Genomic DNA, 20,490 nt, shown 5'->3' with positions numbered 1-20,490 from the left:
TGTATTCAAATACACCATTCCAGAAAGAACAGAAATTATTTAGGAGGAAACATTACCATGCCTCTTCATGCCTTTTAATTGGCATTCCTTTTCTAGGAAATGTTTGCAGAAGTTTGCAAGGTCTGACACTGAGAAGCCTCCACTGACCTGCCAGAACAACGAGCTCCCATGGATTATTTTGGTTCAGAAACTGAACCCCTTATCTCATTCGATTGACAGTAAGTTTTAATGAAGCTTTAACTGTGATCCACTCAGTTTCCCCCATATTATTTAATTTTACAGATGAGGATTGTTGCTATATTGACTTTCCTACTGGGAAGTGATGACACTCAGTCGATCCAGAACATCCCCATGCTCTCCCCATTTGTATTTTCTCTTCTGGATTCCAGCATTGTTACCCCCTGGCTGTAAATCCCTCTGGGCTATTGACTTTTCTCTCATCTTTAGTCCCCAGTATATTCATTCAAGGTCACAATAGTCACAAGTTGGGACAAGGTCCCAACACTCACACCAGCTTATCTGAGTGTGTTAGAGAATCACAGAATGGTTTGGGTTGGAAGGGACCTTACAGACCACCCAGTCCCACCCCCTGCCATGGGCAGGGACACCTTCCCCCATCCCAGGGCTGTCCAAGCCCTGCCCAACCTGGCCTTGGACACTGCTAGGAACAGGGCAGAAGCAACCTGGGCTAGTGGAAGCCACTGCTTCTCTGGGAAACTTTTTCTTTATCCATCCTAACAGACTTCACAAGAGCTTCCATCTTCACCCCTATTTCTGTGGCTTAGTCAATACTGCGTTTCTTTCTAAGGAGTGGGCTCAATAGCTTTGCATTTCATCAAAGCATGGTGAAGTCCCGGAACAGGCTGTCCAGGCCAGTGATGGAATAGCCATCCCTGGAAACATTCCAAAAATATGTGGATGTGGTACCTGGGGACAGTGCAAGGGGACTGGAATTAGCTGCTCCTTAAAAGTCCCTTCCAACACAAACCACTCTATAATTCTATGATTTTTAAACACAAGGACACCTCATTAATCAAGAGCTCAAAAACCTCTGAACTGACAGCGTGCTCTAAACTGGGAAGAGACACACTGATGAACTCAGATCTATCAAAAAGCAGGAATTTTTGTCTTTAGCCATCTGCAGAGAGGCAGATCCTTCAACCCCTGTATCCAAGGGACCCAAAGCATCAGGGCACAGGTGGGACACGCTGGGGGTGCCACAGCAGGAGCCCACCAGGTCACAAGAGGCTACGGAAGAACACTTGAGGCTCTTCAACTGCTAAATCCAGACAAAAAAGCACAACCCTGGTGAAAAAAAATCAGAACTTTGCCATGCCTGTACCCTGCTCTATCAGATCATGCTGACCACAGTGTGTGCTGGTGGTTGCTGGGAGCAAACAAGGCACTGCAAGGATAGAGAAGAATGGGAGAGTCTGTTCACACACAGAACAAGAGAAACCTGACATGCACAAACAGCTGAGGTTCACTGTAGCACTGAAGGAATACCACAGGGACACAAATATGGACATGTGTGCATATAGATCTGTATATTTATAGATACGTATCTGTTTCTCCAGTCTCCACTGGCATAGTCTCACGCTATTTAATGTGAGCACAGACAGAATTTGGGGCATCCAGGTCATCTGACTGCTGGAAAACACATAATAGATGATATCCCATGGAAAGCCCCTGGGATGAGTGTGCAGGCAGCGCGGTGCCTGTCCACAATCCTGTCTGAAGCTTTTTCCTGGGATTTGCTGAATCTCTGTACCCATAATCCCAAATCACTCACAGCACCAGCACCACCTGCACCAGCTTCAAGCAGCTTTGCAGGCACGTGGACTGTGGTGCCAGGAGGGAATACACTCCAGAAGGGCTAGAGTCGCTTCACATTCCCACTGCGCTTTGTGCACTCAAGATTCACTCCTGTGTTTCCTCTGTCAAACTTCCCTTTTCCAACATGGCTTGTTTCCCTTGGAAAGAAGTTCTGATTAGAACTTTTTGTAAATAACATGGGTGAAATATTTTAATTTCCTTGGGGAAATAACAGAGCTGTACCAAAGCAGCAGCAGCCCCCTCAAGACAGCACCTCAGCACTACAAACAGCACTACACTTCTCAAGACCATTTTGTATATGTACAGGCTACAAATATTATTTTTCCTTTAGTTGCAAGCTGGCCTATGCCCTGGGAGGTTTTCAACTGAATATGTCTCTAGTCAAATACACAAGGGAATTTTTACCATCCCATCCGATTTTCCTGAAGGCAAAGACCATGCCTGGAAAACATCAACCTTTATATTCACCTTCCAGCTGCAACTGTGGGAGAAGCAGTTTTTGTAGGTCCCACATGACAATGACCAACAGCTGTATCATTAATTATATGTAAAGATTTATAGTGCCTCAAATAAGAAACGGATTTTGTTGATTTAAAGAAGTAACTGCAGCAAAGCAATGAGCTTTCATATGCTAATCTGCAATGAGCTACAAACCCAGCCTAAACTAACCTCATTTCACTTCAGCACCTCTTGCCTCATTCCATTAGAGATGTCCCAGCTAACACATACAAGTTGGCAAGGAGTGAAATAAATTTTTTACCCTAATCTACATAAGCCTCCATAAACTCAGCCACAGAAGGATACACCTAAATATAGCCACATCACCCCAGACTACTCCAGCTGCCAAAAAGAAAAATTTGGCAGGCAGAAAGTATAAGTCCAAACCGTTCCCAAGGACAGGTGGCAGCCTTGTTCAGTCACACAAGATCTGTGCCCCACAACCTTGGTGCACCTTTAGAACATTATTTGCTGGACACCACCAGGCAGTGAGTTTTTGGCATCTCCACACAAAAAAACCCAATCCCAAAACCCCCAAGGTCTGCCCTGCTCAAGGCTAGAGGCCAAAATCCACACTACTTGCTGGATGTTTAACTTCTCTATCAACAGTGGTCTCAAATAGAAGAAAAAGAAAATTAAGATCACTGTCTTAATTCACATAAACAATCCCACAAATAGACATTAAACAGGTAAAGCCATTTCTGTGTCAGGCCTGGGGGTGTTATAAATCACGATGAGCACGCAAAAGGTCTTAAAACAAAATGAAAAATACCTTGACAGTAGCATCACCTGACCCTAAATCCATTCTGTGCTAGAACTGAATTCCCTGCTGCACCACTGACAAGCAGGATGAGAAATGGGATAAAGAATGGGATGACCAATGGTGTGATTGCCTTGCAGGGCTCTATCTTGGCTGCTACTCAGGCCAGAAATGCAAGGTCTGGGTAAAACAGGACTGCAACAGAGCAAGACCCTCCCACCTCCTGGGCCCAGCTCCCTGGAAATACTGTGAGACAGAACAGCTCAGCAAAGCCTCCATTTAGAAACTGCAGTTTATTACTTGCAGAAACAAGGTAATTAATGTTGTAAAGCACACTCCACCTATTGTAAACATAAAAGAAACCTGTTAAAAAAGTCCCAACTCTGATGCAGAGGTAGCAGCCTTAATGATCTTTACCAAAACATCAACTATCTTTGGGGAATGAGTCCAACTAGAAGCCATTGAGACTCAAAAAAAAGATCTGCAATTCTCAGAAATGTTATTCATTATTAACAGAGCATTTAATAATACTGATGAGAATGTCAGAATTCAAATGCTTTAACTGTAAGATCACAAAAATATTTAACCTGAGTTAAATTTATCTTGATGTGCCTTTTGAGCTTTGTTCCCTTCTCAAAGCAGATGAAGTTGGAAACAAATCCATCTTGTTTCATTGTCAGCAGTGTCTATTCTGCTTAGCAGCATCATTTGCTTAGCAAGCACTTAGACAAATTTATTAAGAAACCTATTTTTAACCCAGAAACACATACATCTGTAGAAGGCAGCACTTGATAAAAGCTTAGGAATAAAAGGAAAAAAATAGCAAAAAAAGGGTAACTGGAAGAAACTACAGGCCAGGGATTCCTAGGAGGAATAGGGTTCCTTTATATGTTATTTTACATCAAATAAATCCACAAAATCTAAGTGAAGCCACCTCATCCATGTAGTACCAGACCTGTGTACTTCACCGCAGCAGTAGGGCCAGAGGATTTCCACTGCTCACTGCTTTTCCTTTTAAGCTGCTTTCCCCTCATACCTGTGTTCCTGCACAGGATGATCCCCTGACACTTCAGTGGGGAACAGAGTGCAGCTCATCAAAGGGAAAAAGTGTGGCCCCATTTCAACTTGGGGTGTATGAACACTCTTCTACAGGAAGATGCCACATGGAAAACAGCCATTCCATAGGAGATTGCTGCTAATGATATAAAGTACTGCTTGAACATCACTTGGATAAGCTTTGCATACTGGCAAGAAAAGTTTGCTGGTTATTTCAGAGGATTACTAAGAGCTTTTCCTATATTCTGCTGCATTCCAGCAGCAAAGCTTCCAAGCTCACACTGAAGCGGCTGTGACGTGCGAAGTTCCCTCAGAGCAGCACATGATTCGTCGACCAGTTTTCTTTTCAGTAGCAGATTTTTGAACATTAACAGTTGGCTGCTTTTACATAGTGAGAGCCAAAAAATCCTGGAAGCTAGTCAGAGGTTACAGTCAGGTCAGGATTTTCACCAGCCATTCTGTTGTATATGGAAGGGATTCCATGGTATCCAAGAGAAAGGGCTGACTTGCTCCTACCTCTGCTCTTGTCTCACCTTCTCCCCCATTCCCCATTGCTTTTCTTTTACAAATAAAGAATATTTAAGTTTGAAGATCTGGACCTTGTAACATTTTTTTTTTTTTTATCCTTTCAACCTTTTCTCAGCTCTTAGAACCGACTGACAGCTTGGGCAGAGGCAGGACTCAGCTGGGATCAAACACTCACTTGTACTCACTGTGACCCTCCAGCCCAGCTCAGCTTTGGGGCTGGATGTGGGAGAACGTGCAGCTCTGATGGTGGGATATGGTGAGCAGGAAGTGAGGGGGTGGGATCCTGCAGTGACTTTGCCCAGGATTCATTAACCTACTTTGGCACACAGCTCAGAATAGCTCACCCATTTGCATTTTAAGATCACGCAGGCAGAAGTGCTGCAAGGGTTGTTGTGGCATCCAGGAGCTGAACTAAACCCAGATTCCCTGTTCAGCCAAGCAAAATGTTAACCACTAGTTCAACTAACCTCCCTAAATTATCAACCTGCCTTTCTTTTTTTTTTTTTTAAACACTAGATAAATTGTTAGCAAAATAAAGTCTCAAGCTGGGGAAATACTCAACCTAGAACACGTGGTAAAGACACCCAAGTGACAATCATCCTGTTTGATATCATACAAACATTAATGTTTTCCCATTGTGCCTGTACAGTTACTGAATGAAATTAATCTGTGTATATTTTCTCTATAATCTTTACACCTGCAACACACAGATCACTCAAATGAAAACCTGCTACAGCACCTACAGAAATTCACTGAAATTTGTGATAATTTAGCTGCCCAAGGCTTCCTCTTGCACCATTTAAATAATTTCCAAAACTAAATTAATTGATGTGAAGTTATCAATCTCATACATCCCAATTTTCACCAACTATTACGTAGCTTTACCTATGAGGAATGGAAATGGGTACAGATCACCTTGGTCACTGCAGTATAAACCTGAATAATGCAAAACCATTCCCCCAATTAGCAAACACAAATAATATTATATAAATAGAGCACTGCATCCAGCTCTGGGATCCCCAAGGGACATGAAACAGTCGGGGTGAGTCCAGAGCAGGTCACTGAGTTGATGACATGCCTGGAATCCCTCTGCTCTGAAGTGAGGCTGGGAGAGCAGGGGTTTTTCAGACTGGAGAACAGAAGGCTCCAGGGAGACCTTAGAGCCCCTTCTGGTGCCTAAAGTGGCTCGAAGAGAGCTGGGGAGGGACTTGGGACAAGGGCCTGGAGCAACAGGACAAGGGAGAATGGCTTCCCACTGCCAGAGGGCAGGGTTAGATGGGACATTGGGAAGGGATTGTTCCCTGTGAGGGTGGGGAGGACACAGCACAGGGCGCCCAGAGCAGCTGTGGCTGCCCCATCCCTGGAAGTGCCCAAGGTCAGGCTGGACCTGACTTCACCTGTGATAGTGGAAGGTGTCCTTGCCCGTGGCAGGGGGTGGAACTGGATGGTCTTTAAGATCCCTTCCAACTCAAACCGTGCTGGGATTCTCTGACTATGAACCAAACCTTGTTGGAGCAGCCCAGCACACTGGGGCTCAGCCAGCAGCAGCAAGGAGAAGGAGGAGGAGGAGGAGGAGTAGTATGGCCCAGCACTCACCGATGATGCCGCTGTCTCTGCTCTCCAGCGTGGATGTGGGGCTGGTGACGGCCCCATAGGTGCAGTCCTTGGCCGTGACGCTGGCACTGACAGGGGGCAGGGTGGAGCAGGGGCTGCTGGCGGGTGGCGAGGCCGTGCTGCTCGTCAGGGTGGAGCAGGGGCTGATGCGCTGCGTCACCGCTGAGCTCTGGAAAATGGGGAAGCAGGAACACATCACTCACCACGGGCACTGTGAGGGGAAAAGTCTTTCTATAGCTCACACTTGAGGATTTGCTCTGTCTGGTGAGGTTAAAAAGTGCTTTACAGTTTGAAATTAAAACATCCGCTAAGTCACCCCACACATGTGGCAGACACTGGGCTCGTTTTCTCCTTCACGCTTCAGAGAGCCCAGCCTCCATGTTCAACAGGAGCCACAGGAAACATAAATAGCAGTATTTATCGAAAGCCTGATTCCATACTTGATCAGGAGTTTTGATTGTTTTTTTAGCACTGAACTGAAAGCTTGAAAGAAAAAAGCACAATGAACAAAAACTGTGACAGAAAGGTAAGTTTGGTGCCTCTGTTGACATGCAGAGCTCTGCGGCGGGAAACACACAGTGTGATCTCACCTTAACTTACAGTCACAATCACCATATCCAGGAAATCCTACAAAGACCTCTGGGCCATTTCCATCTGCTCAAAATCCTTGTGGGTCTGCAGTTTTTATTTTGCTCTATAAATGCTTCCTCCATTCCAGAAAAACAACAGAGATCCTTTACCCAGATACCATATGGCCCTTCTCTGCCCAAGCGCGCTTTCCCCACCAGATAAAATTTAAACAAATCCTCAATAATATGGAAAATAAAGTAGCACAAAGAAGATGCTGTTTTAAAATGATTTTTGATAAGACCCAAATACTGTGTGCAAGGAACCTGAAGGAGTTTATCCATCTGATCCTGTGCAGGGAGACAGATTTATTAAAAATCCAAAATCATTCTTGAATTAAATTTGATATTGTTTTAACTGCAGGCTACTAGATACAGAAGCTCCTCTGAAAAAAGCTTCTCCCGCTGAAGACACGTCCTGGAGCATCTGCAGGGGACAAAACTGCTATGCAGGGTCAAGGCGCAGGTGGCTTCTTGTGTACCGAACACAACAACTTCGTCACCCTTACACTGGACTTCAGAGCTTTTTTTTTTTTAATAAACAGGCAATTTCAACAGTTTCCTTGCAGAGGACTGAGTAACAGAACAGACACCACTCACAGGGTGGGCACAAAGTAAGCATTAAAAAATGGGAGTTCCAGCATGTCATCCTCCCTTGAGTTCATCCTTAGGGTTCTGCAGAGGGAGCTGACCCCACATCTCCCTGGCTCAGGGGACAGTGCAGAGCACAGCAAGTTCTCCTGCACTGCTGCTGTTGTCTGAAGCTGGGCTCAGCAGGCACACTTCAGTCACTGTACAATGAGCCTGGTCCCAAAGAAGGAACAGCAGAGGTTCATTCCCCATATGAAATTCGATTAAATTACATTTCTTTTATTCTGCGTGAGCATCCCCATGTAATTGTGTGGCTTTGTATCCCCTTCTCTGCAGCATTTGAAGGAGACTACAGAAAGCATCATACCTGCAAACTGCATAACAGGCTTGACCTGTAATTTTTTTTCCTCCTCCCTATTCCAGATTTGAAACTTAAAAAGTGTCTGGGAGGGACTATTTTTTTAAGTGGAACATGGTGCTCTATATTAGGGCATCATAATGGTAGCTACCAAGTGAAGCCACCAGAAAAAAGCCTTCTTTGTCCAAGTGTCCCCATGGGTTTCATAAAAATCCTTACTCAGTGTAACTGCCCTGGTGCTGGAGGCAACACAGAGCATCCCTTGCAGGGGGGATGGGGCAGCCCCTTGGCTACGCCACAGCTCTGCTCTCATGCCAGAGGGAGCTGAATCGATCTCATCCTAATTACAGAATATCCCCAGCATGGATCAGTGCATCAGCAAACCAGGGACACGGTGCCAGTGTCACAGCTTTGCCGGCAGGTTTTGTGTATTCACGCAGACATCCCAACACAGCAGAAAATGAACTGTGTGAGTATTTCTGTGTTAATTTATAATCTCCCTGTGGTATCCATCAGGGTCAGTCTCTTCCAAGCAACATACATCAGGATAAGGGGAAATTGCCTGAAGTTGAGCCAGGGGAGGTTCAGGTTGGATATTAGGGAAAATTTCTTCACTGACAGAGTGGTCAGGCATTGGAATGGGCTGCCCAAGGCAGTGGTGGAGTCACCATCCCTGGAAGCGTTCAAACAAGTACATATGGCACTTCGTGATATGGCTTAGTGATATGGTGGGATTCAGTCAAAGGCAGGACTTGATTATCTTGCAGGTCTTTTGCAACCTTAATGATCCAGTGAATCTAAAATACTCACAGTGAACATGATGGCTCTCAGCACATGGTCATCTCTACTGAAATACCTGGGACAAGCAAAACGATGCTCTCCTCACTCCATCCTATTTAAAGTGCCACTGATAAATCCCTATTATTGTTATTTTCCATTCTTTCCCATTCTAGGCACTTACCAGCACCTCTCCTTTTTCCTCAGTGCCTTCTAGGAACTGCTAGCAAGCCAACTATGGTAATTTTGGCTCTCTGAACAGTCTGGTTTCACACATTCATTACATTACCTGTCATGCACTTTCCCTCTCCATGAACCTTTCCCATATCCTCAGACTTGCAAGTTTTTTCAGATGTTTAAATAAACTACTGGTTTTTCTATATCTGCTTTTGATTTTACAAAATTATTTTTAGCTCATTCATTGTAGTGGCCAAATTATTTTTAAAATTGACAGGGTTTATTATTATTCTTAATATAACCTAATACAAGGCTCTTTTCCGCCTGCTGTTTGGTTTGTGTCACACAAATATTTTCACTGAACTACCTATTGTTGGAACTCAAAATGTCCCTCAGACATTTTTGGAGGTTCCAGGCCCTGGTCAGAAGCATTTGAGACCCTGGCAGGCAGCTGGAAACAGCTGTGATTTTGGGTTTGAGCCATGGAATGATTTACCAACTTTGCAGGAAGAACAAGCAGTCACAAAAGTTTAGATATAGTAGAAGTAGTTACAAAGTAGAGGGAAGAATTTTTCAGTGTTGTACAGGGGGGGTTTTAACACCTGTACAGGGGGGGTTTACTTTGTACATGGGGGTCAGAGGTTTTAAGATGGAGGGATTCTTGGCCAGTCCTGTCCTTCCTCTTTCTTCTTCCTTACCTCCATGTTTTTGGTGATGTTGGCACTTACAGATTGGTTTAGAGTAGAAAAGCACCATTTAATATAGGTAGTAGGTATTGGGGAAAAACTGTAAACATGCAACACGTAATGTACCATATAAAAGAGAGCAGCAGCCCTGGGCGGGGAGAGAAGAAGCAGTTGGGAGTCAGAGAGGATGTCAGGGTGTGTGTGTGCCTCTTGCAATAAACTGCTTTGAGACTGAACAACAGAGACTGCTGAGCCTTTCTTTGGAAGCATGGGTTGGAGGAGAGACTTTTCCACCACACGGAACTACTGAACCAGGCCTGGGTTCTCTCAACCTATCACAGTGGGACTATCTTCTGATTTATCACAGCTGATGGGACTCCATCAGCACACCTCAGCCATTTAATCAGTTTTTCCCAATATTTTCTTTAACTCACTGACAGTCCAATGAACTGCATCAAGTTTGCAGTAATCTAATTGGGGAGCTTTGGACAAGGAAGGCCAAGGGTATCCCAGGCTGCATGTGGAAGAGTCGTGCTGGCAGGGGAAGGGGGTGATGCTTCTCCTCTGCCCATCTCTGCTCAGTTCTGTGTCCTTTTTATGTTGAAGGCACCAGAATTGTACAGAGAATTCCAGGTGGGGAATAACCAAACCCAACCTCAGCTGGCCCTGCTTGAAGCAGGTAGATGATCTCCAGAAGTGCCTGCCAATCTCCAACTACAACATTTGATCAGCTTACATATGGGATCTTCAAGAATGTAAAGCTTTATTACTATTATAAATTCTTTATTGTGGAGTTTTTCTATGTCTTTGTTTTAACTGTAATTTTAAACAAATCCCCACTGAAAACTATCTCAGTACAAAATAACATCCACTAACTTTAAAACATAGAAATCACTGCACTTTAAAGCAAATTAAAATTCAGTACAAGGATGGTACACTTGTCTTCCCTCCAGCTGATAAAATTATTGTTTCATGAAATGCCAGAAGTGATAGAAGTTCCTTTATTTGCTGTGTTATCAATGCAGCTCCTGAAGAACAAGCTCCTTGCAACTGGAAATTATGAAATAACACAGTATATCACTTGGCATTGATTGACATGTTTTATTTTTGTATTGATATAGAAAAATGTTCCTCTGTGTGAGTTTTAAATATATATTTCCATTGACAGAACATTCTGTATTATTATTGCTGCTGTTTCATCTGTCACATTTTCACTGAACTTTGACAAATTACTCCGTTCTGCCAGAACCTCAGTGTCCTTTGTGCTGCTCTGGCACACAACACAGTTAGAAAGAATTTCCTGAAAATTAGGAGAAAAAAGATTTAATCCCCAGCATCTGGGATCTCCCATTAAGGAAATCATGATTAAAAGCACAGAAAACATACTATTTTATTACAATCTAGATTAGAGAATATATCCTCGGATATATCCTTGGAAAAGGCATCATAGAGATGTACAGATGTAGAGATGTACAGTTTCAGTGCAAATACTCCCATTCCTTACCTTCCTTTCAGCTTAAGCACTGGTGAGATGGCAAATAAGTATTGTCTCGCCTGAGAAGGCAAAGCATGGCTGGAATAACAAGCAGCAGCTTCTGATACAAAGAATGTTTTCTTTGATGAGCTCATGTAAATTAACATATTAAAACCCAAAAAATTGTTCTAATTTTTAGATTAAATTACAAACTACTGGTCAAAGTCTCAACCAGATTTTAATTAATCAATGGCTAACAGAAGAATTAATTTAATTAATGCAAATCCCATAAATGCCTCATTGCATGATTTTCAACATGACTGGAAGTAAGGCAGTGGAAGAAATTCAGTTTCGGATGAAGATCTGGAGAGGTTTTCCCAAAATTTGCTGCATTTCAGAAGCAGCTTTAGCTTGGACAGGATTTGTGTGCTGAGACAACCAGTGGGAGATGGCAGTCAGAAGAAAGTCCCAAAAGTGTGAGATGGCTGGGGCTGAGGTGGAGAGGCTGATGAGAGAAGGAGGAGAGCCTGATGGAGAAGGTTCATTCAGCCTAAAAGGACAGGTACGCTGGACCCAAGGATAGCTGCACCCTTCCACTATCTGCAGGGCCTGAAGAGAAGACACAACCATGGTCCTCTCAGAACTAGAAAGGGAAAGGACAAGGAGCTACAGTCACATCAAGAACATTTTCTACTAGGTAGAAGAAAAATGTTTTTCACAGTTAAAGTTGGTGAGCCGCAAGACAAGCTGTCAGGAGAGCCCGCTGATCTCCATCAGTGAAGATCTTCAGACCCTTCCTGGAAGAGCCCTGAGAACCCTGATCACTGCCTGAAGCCAGCCCTGCCTCCAAGGGTGCATGGATGGGTTGACCTCACGAGGTCACTTCCAATCTTGAGTATTCCAGGATTCAAGGCAAGTGCTGACATCAGGAGACACTTACAAAGGAAGGAAAAAATTAACTTGGTAATTGAGGAACCAACCTCTCTTTATCTTCTTCTGAACATGAACAGCATTCAAAGGCCCTGGATAACTTTTTCATGCAAAAATTAGCACACAGCCCAAGATACCAATCTAGTTTAGAGGACAAGTCTGCTTTTTTCTTTAGATTTTTTCTTTTATTTATTCTCCAAAGACATCTTTGGCTTTAGAGAAAAGACTGGATTTTAATTTCTGTCAAAAGGTAACAACAAAAGGAACCATTTATAGTAGAAAGCTCTGCTTGGCTTTGAAGCATTCAGTTGAAATAGGCGCCTGTTAAAAGGACATTTTCTAGCCCAATGTATAGTGCAGTCCATTTTAAATCCACAACTTGCTTTAAAAAATTGAATGGAAAGTGTTAAAAGTGTAACATATGTGTTAAAGGCAAAAACTTTACAAAATCACAATTCTTGGCTCTCAATCAAAGTAGCTCATGCAGGAAATCAAAACCATCTTGTGTCACTCAATCAACCCCACCTGGCCCTGGACACTGCCAAGGATCCAGGGGCAGCCACAGCTTCTCTGGGCACCTGTGCCAGGGCTTCACCAGCTCCACGGGAAGGAGTTCCTTCCCAATATCCCATCTATCCAACCCTTCCCTCTGGCAGTGGGAAGCCATTCATGTCATTCCAGGCCTCTGTCCAACCTCCCTCCCCAGCTCTCCTGGAGCCCCTCTAGGCACTGGAGGGGGCTCTAAGGTCTCCCTGGAGCCTTCTGTTCTCCAGTCTGAACATTCCCAACTCTCCCAGCCTGGTTCCAGGGCAGAGGGGCTCCAGCACTTGGACCAACTCCATGCCCTCCTCTGGACATACTCCAACAGGTCCACATCTATTCTGTGCTGAGGACAGGCCACTTTTCACTGGCTCTCTTTTTAAGGAATTCAGGTTCTCTGAATTACATTTATGTTAAATATTTGAGTGACTCATACAGAGTCACTCAATGACAATTAAAAGAACAGAGAATTGGAAGTGGCTGATGAGTTTTGTGCTCTTCTGCTACATACTGGACTAGCCATCTGTCAATTTAAATACAAAAAGGGGTGTGTGTGGGGGAAAGGCTTTCTATTTTCACTCTCAGCAAAACTTTTAATTGTCTATACATCAGGGAAAGGAAGGAGAAACCCAGGCTCAGACACTTTCTACAAAATCCGTATCATAACCCAAAGCTTTCCAGCCAGCCAGGGGTGTAACAAGCTCCATCACAATAAAGATTTTATGATTTGCCTTCTTCATCTGTTTTCAAGCATGAAATCACCTTGTTGGGCAAATACGAGCAAGAACCATGACTATCTGTAAAATGAGGCTATTACTATTTCCCTCTCCCATCCGCAGAGACTGTAAGTCTTTATGTAACACTACTGAAGTACTTCTGAAATATCACAGAGAAGATGCTAAGCAAGTACAGATTATTTTGGTCACTATAATCTGATTAGAAACACTGCCCACTCCTACATTTGCAGAAGCAGAAAAACAACAGAAGCTGTCTCACATGGCTGATCCCTGAACCACGGCCTGCTGTTCTGTGCGGATGAGTCACCGTGTGATGAGGAGATACAACCTTTACCTCAGCACCATTATTTCATTGTTACGAGACACCTGGTTGCCATGGAATTAGACAATTACCACCCTCTCCCAAATTCCGAAGTCATCCCCAACCCATGCCACTGGGGATCGGGGCGGGGGCCATACCTGGTTCTCGTCCTGCACCTCCATGCTGTACTGGGGCCCTGGCTGAACCTCCGTGACTTTCTCTCCGAGGAGGAAGCCCAGGCGAGTCATGAGTGTGTTCGCTGCCTCATCTACGGATGGAGGGGGTCCCAGCTCTTGCTCAGTATCACCTAAACATAAGAAAACCAGATTCAGACAGGAATTGTTTGCTTTTGGCTGCTGCTCAGTGGTTTTACCAACACAACACCTGCACCTGTTGTGTACCCTCAGAATCCGGGTTTTCAGGTTATTCATGTTATTCAAGTCTGTTTTACCATTCCATGCTGGTCATTAATTTTAGGTCCTGTACCATAGATATAAGTTTATTCCAATGTTAACTGTTGCTTCTCCTCTCACTGCTCATTATTTTCTCAGCAGCTCCCACGGAAGCACACCTAGGTATCTTGTCCCCGCAGCAGACGCACCAGAGCTACAAGGGAACAAGATTTTCTGGACCAGCACTGGAGAAGAGTGCTTGCTCTCTTCCCTCTGTTTCTCACAGAGAAGTTACACAGAAGACAAGGCTACGAGAGCCATTTGGAAGGTGCTTCATGAACTGCAGAGCAACCAACCTGTGCTACTGAGTAGTTAACAGGAAAAACCAGGACAGAAAATATGTGTGCAACTTCCATTGTTACCTGCTGTCCCAACACACTCACAGTCGTACAGAAATCAAGTCTCTCCAAATACAACTCACTTTCTGCACTGACCCTATGGCCCACACCACAAAGTAGCCTGCCTGCCAATTCCCCATCAAGTCTGAAAAACAGGCCAAAACTAACATTCATAATGATTTTTTTCTATTTTTTTTTTCCACCACCTGTAGGGAAAGCAGCACACACGAGTTTCTAGCTAGCAATGCACACGGAAAAAGCCCAGCATGTATACTGGCATTTCTGTGCCAAGTATACATGGCACACATTTATAACAAAAAAGGAGGAACAAAAACCTGTGGAGGTTTTTGACTTGTAGTATCACATGTGTAATTTGGGATCTGAAAGTCAAGTTCCTTCCTGCTCACACCAATAGCAGGGTTAAAGCCTGAAGGTCAAGTTCTTACCACTTTACACTGAAGTAACACTGTGCTTAGTGCAGTTATAGAAGACTAATTAGGATTTGCAATTAGTCTACAGTTAATTATTCATCTGATAATGTGCAATCTGGAAAAGAGCCCATCTCCATTTCCTAGCTCTGTCCTGGCTTGGGCTCTTACAGCACTCAGCCTGCAACAACAGTAAAAGGATGCTACTTTAAATAAAATATTGCTTTTTGATAACTGTAACTGAAACCCACAAATCATGGAACCTGGGATATGTACAAAACCTCAGGAAATTTAAGCCAGCTGCTTCCAGAAATTCACATTTAATCTCATAGAGTACAGCTCACAGAAGCTTACAGCAATTTTTGGATGTCTCATCTGCACTACTGCAAATTAAAAACCCGGGAGCATCTCCCATGCAACCACGACTGCATTCCTAAGCACCACCAGCTCTGGGAGTTGAGCATCTGCAGCTGTCCTTCCACCGCTGTTATGAAAATGGATGATACAGTAGGTCCACATAAGCTAAGTCACTGAATCCTCATTGTACTGCTTGAACCAATGCTGACGTGAATCCGACAGATTTAAGTGAGACAAATTTAAATGGATGGCCCAATTTATGGAACTGTTGACCACCCACAGTCAATCTGTGGGCATTTACTGGCTCTAGAAGCCCAAGCCAGAAGAGAGACATTTATGTAAAAAAAAAAAAAAACTAGAGAGACTTTTATTTCCAAGGTTATTTCTTTCTTTAAAAGCTAGACTACCTTTCTAAAAGTAGATTTTTTGGTAAAAGCCATTCCCTGGATATGGCTCCACAGCTTATTGTGCACTCCTATTCTGTCTTCACAACCATGATGTTAAAAACAATCAAATTATGCTGACTTACACATCTGGGGCAGAAAGAAACAGCTCTTTGCTGCCCACCTGGAAGGATTTAGTAGTGCCCAGGTGAGGCAGCTGCAGGGCACTGGGCACAGCCAGTTTCCTTTGGCTTAATGCTGGGAACAACTCCCAACCAAAATTCACTCATTGGAGGTTGAGTTTAAGTTTGTCCTTAACTCCCCGCTTCATTTAAACTACCCTTAAAACATCTCCAAGGGGCACAAACCAGACTTTCACCTGTAAATACAGAAAACTACAATCTTGGCCCAAGTCATTGTCTAGGTACATTGAAGATATAGAGGATAATAATTATATGCTTTGATAACAATCCCAATGGCAGGGTGTTGGAACCACATCTTCAAGATCCCTTCAACCCAAACCAGTTTGTGATTGCAATTCACAGAATCATGGAAAGGTCTGGTCTGGGAAGGGCATTAAAGCCTATCCATTCCCACCCCCTGACATGGGCAGAGACACCTTGCACTATCCCAGGCTGCTCCAAGCCCCATCCAACCTGTCCTTGGACACTCCCAGGGATGGAGCAGCAACAGCTGCTCTGGGCATCCTGTGTCACAGGAATAATTTCTTCCTGAGGCACCAGCCTCACAGGAATAATTTCTTCCTCATATAACTCTGACCTCCTTCAGCTTAAGTTTCTTCTGCCTTGTCTTGTCACTCCATGCTCATTCCCTGTGAGATGCTGGTCATGGTACAAGTTATCACCAGCTGAAATGCAGCAGTGGAGCTGTGAGACCTCCATATTTCATGTAGAACTATCAATTATTTTATTATAACCTGGCTTTCAAAGTACAGATAACTTTGAATTTAAGCAAAGCGCCATTGTACTGGATTATCCCCTCCTAAAGTCTTAAAAATAAGTGGAATCATTTAACTGAATGTCAAAAAACAGACGTAACAGCTCTGAAGTTCCTGTGAATGGGTATTATGGAAAAAAGCTGTATGTTGCCTTTCAGGGTTGACAGTAAGACCTAATACTTTCTTCCTAAGTTCAGTGAGAGGGCATAACTGTTTTTTTCTCCCTTTTCCTGCGTGTTATCCAGTTGGTGCTGTAACCACATTTTACCCTGACTTCAGCACACTCCCATCTCCCCAGGAAATCTGAGCAGAGAATTGATAACACAACTCGCCTGAGATATTTTTAACTGTTTTGACACCACTGCTATAACCAGCTACAATAGCTCTAACACACCCCCCAGTTAACTCCGATAATACTGGTATATCAAAAACCAGTAACACACTGCCCAACTGTGTACATGCAAACCCAAAGCCAAACAGTGGATTAAAGAGATCCCAACATGCTGATGGTCTGAAGCTGCTGCACTTACTACATGAGCTCATGTGCTTCTGCATCAACACTCACGAATACTAAAAGCAACAACCAAATGCTTAGCACCAGGAATTTTAAAGAAGAATAAAACCCCTCCCTGACTCACTGCATGTGCACTAGTATTTTAAATAGTTCTATGGGCTGTGTAACTTGATGTCCCTTTATGTTCAGCAGGAAGCTTATGTTTTTATATAAACACACACAAAACAGGATGAAAAGGGTTTTTGGGAGCTGCTGTGCTGCTGTGCTGCAAAGTGACTAGCCACCCACCAAGCCACGTGGGTGGTGGGTCAGCTTCTTCTTGGCCACCAAACCATGTAACTTGGGTTTTCATGCCAGCTGAGAGCTTTACTTGGCTGTTCCTGTCATTTACGTCTCACGGAATCTCTCAGGAACTATCTCCCAACATTCACAGCCAGGTAAATGCTGTATCCCAGCACACTGTCACATCTCCAAGTCAGCTACGTCTGTCTGGCTGGGTTTTCAAGTGCTTTAGAGTAGACACGTCTTGAATACACCCCTCAGTTGCTGGTAAAGCCACTATGTACCAAATTAACTATGGCAAGGAGGCTGAATTCAGCTCCTAATGAAAACAGGAGAAGCAATTATTCTACAGGGAAGATGAAAAAGAGGCCATTCTTTTGTTGGCATGATAGAACTTGGGCTACTGAAGTGCTCTGCCCAGTACTTGTTGCCCAGTAAAGCAGAGCCCATCCTGCCCCTCTGCTGGTGGACCCCAGCAAGCCCTGGCTGGCTGTCAGCAAGTTTTAATGTCAAGGCCCTCTGCAGTGAAATGGCACTGGAAAGGACACCAGAGCCACCTAAGGCTCACACAGATACCTTTTTCTCTTTATTGTGAACAATTTTAGCAGAACCCAGCAGTGAACACGCCCATACTTTCCATCTACTTCTGCTTCTTTTTTAGTTAATGACTTTTTCTTTGACTGAACTGCAAAAATGCAAATTAGAAATACAACCTGAGCTTGTCAAGCAATTTAATACCTCTGATACTCCCTTCAAAAAATTCAACCCACTTTAAATATGTCAGCAGATATTTGCAATTCACCCTGGAATTTACCTGACTTAGGCCATTTAGGAGCAATTTTACAGAGCCTGGCAGATCTCTCAGATGTCTTATCCAGAAATACCCTTTGGATTTCTGAAAGGGTCAACTCTAACACCTCTGTAGGCATCACATGAAGCAGGATGGAGTTCATAAGTGCTCATAAATGTTTAGAGTATTCATTTAAAACCAAAATATCATTTTACAGCAGAGTTATTAGGTTTACTCTTCTCAAGAAACCGTAACATTCAAAATGTCCAATGTTTTTCTGTATATTGTCATTTTCAAATAGTGTTTCTGTTACCTCTTTTCAATTCCTGTATGAAAGCTGCCACATATTTCAGCTGCAATTGCTTACAAGCAAATTAAATTTCTTCATGATTTATTTGGTAATTCTGTGACTGGTTTGATAGCCACCCTCATCTAATTCTAGATAAATGGTGGAGGGCAGTGCCCCTGGGAGACATTAACAATGCATCTGTAGTCCACAGAATATTTTCAGTTTAATTGCTGTACTTTTACTTTCAAACAAGCTGAAATCTATTTCAGGGAGTGTCTAACAAGAACTGGGTAACAGTTCCCTTAAAGGCACCTGTCCCTGAATTTGCCTGAGTATGAGACTGATTTACCTTTAGGAAATCAAAAATTCTTGAATTAGCAATAAGAAAAGAATAGCTATGTGCAAAAAGTGAGCACCTGTGGAAGGGCAGAAATAAAGTATACCATTTAGGATCCTGATGTTCAATTATGTAACTGCAGAGTTTCATCTAACAACTTCCCTACCTCCATGTGACCTGAATCTGTCCCATTATTATGTACATCTGCTTTGAATTATTCTGGATACACTTGAGCTGCCTTTGGAAAATATCCTTGACCATTTCTGCATATCCCCCTAATCTCAGAATTAATGGAAGATGTTTTTATTAGTCTTGTTTACATCAAGAAGATATTTTTAAAAAAATTAATTACTAAGAGATGAAGGTGGCCCTATATGCATCTCTAAAAATGTCAATTTTTCTACTGCTGCACCTCCAATCCTGGGGTCAATTGTGGGGAACACATTGAGGGGCTGGAGCAGGGAAGGGAAAGGAGCTGGGAAGGGTTTGGAGCCCCAGGAGCAGCTGAGGGAGCTGGAAAAAGGCTCAGGAGAGAAAAGGAGGCTCAGGGGGGACCTCGTGGCTCTGCACAGCTCCCGACAGGAGGGGACAGCTGCGGGGTCAAGCTCTGCTCCAGGGAACAGGGACAGGAGGAGAGGGAACAGCCTCAGGCTGGGCCAGGGGAGGTTGAGATTGGATATTAGGGAAAATTTCTTCATGGAAAGGGTTGTCCAGCAACTGCCCAGGGGCAATGGTGCAGTGCCCAACCCCAGAAGTGTTAAAAAAACTTGTGGATGTGGCACCTGGGATACAGTTAGTGGTGAAGATAGTGGTGGTGCTGGGGGAATGGTTGGACTGAATTAGCTTAAGGGTCTTTTCCAACAGAAACATTTCTGTGAATCAAGTATTAGTAGTTCTGTCAGCAATGGAAAATGGTCTGACTAAAGTCCATCCCACTACAGAGAAGTGGCAAAGCAAATATATTCTCCCTAGATACTGACATCAGAGCCCCCTTGTCAGCCAAAATCCAACACTGAACTGTGGAGGTGTTAATCTGCACTTCCAATTCAACCTGTGCTCCTACAGCTTCCCTCAGTGCCTCCTTTTCCATCCAATAACTTCTGTAAGGAGCTGCACAAATTCCCACCATTAATCCCACTACATCAGCCTCTTGCACTCCTTCCAAAGACCTTCCCTCTAAGAAGAAATTAAAACAAAAGGAATTCTTCTCAGCACAACACATAAATACTGCTCTCTCTCTACCACTTTTCCTGATCATGCTCTTTAATAGTCCTTCCAGTGGATGGTCAGAAAGTAATTTTTAATCCCAAACCCTTCTGAGCCAGAGCAGCTAATGAATGTCAATTCACTACTATCTTAAGACAGCAGCTCTGGCAAACACCGCATACACAGTATATATGTGTATATACACACAGCAGGGTATATGTGTATATATGTGTATATATATATGTGTATTTATGTGTAAAAGCCAAACAGGAGCGCTGGTGGAACATTGCATACACAGTGTTATGTGTGTATATATACCCAGCAGGCTGTATGTGTGTACATACACAGTATATATGTATGTATATGTGTGGATATGCGTACGAGCCAAACAAACAGCAGCTCTGTCGAACACCGGCGGCGCGGCGCGGGGCGGGCGCCGCCCCTCCGTGCAGTTCCGGGCACCGCCGGCCGGGGCGCTGCCGGCCCCCGGGCGGGGCGGGGATCGCCCCGCGCCTGCAGGGGGCGCTGTGCCGCGGGCTCGGCCCTCTCCCCACACGGAATGGCGGGCGCCGAGCGGGCTGCAGCGGGAGGCTCGCAGCGCCGGCTGCGGCGGCAAAGGCGGGCACACCCCCCGGGGGTGGCAAACAAAACCTAACAGACAACTCCG

The 20,490-nt window shown here is 44.0% G+C and overlaps 1 protein-coding gene across 17 annotated transcripts in view; it reads right to left on the bottom strand.

Moving 5' to 3' along the window:
• The window catches only part of TANC2 (tetratricopeptide repeat, ankyrin repeat and coiled-coil containing 2), a 154,792-nt gene that overhangs the window by 62,412 nt on the left and 71,890 nt on the right, over nucleotides 1-20,490 (bottom strand). For all 17 annotated transcript variants that reach the window (XM_021538563.4, XM_021538560.4, XM_077788385.2 and 14 more), the window contains 2 exons: nucleotides 13,648-13,796; nucleotides 6,275-6,461 (listed from right to left, as the gene is read on the bottom strand). In XM_021538563.4, coding sequence (XP_021394238.2) covers nucleotides 6,275-6,461; nucleotides 13,648-13,796 — 336 coding nt within the window. The remainder of the gene's footprint in view (nucleotides 1-6,274; nucleotides 6,462-13,647; nucleotides 13,797-20,490) is intronic.

This window comes from Lonchura striata, chromosome 27 (assembly GCF_050655825.1).
Source record: "Lonchura striata isolate lonStrDom1 chromosome 27, ASM5065582v1, whole genome shotgun sequence".
In the NCBI taxonomy this organism is placed as follows: Eukaryota; Metazoa; Chordata; class Aves; order Passeriformes; family Estrildidae; genus Lonchura; species Lonchura striata.
Note: the sequence above shows the minus strand (reverse complement) of the source record. Positions and strands in the feature narration are given on the sequence as shown.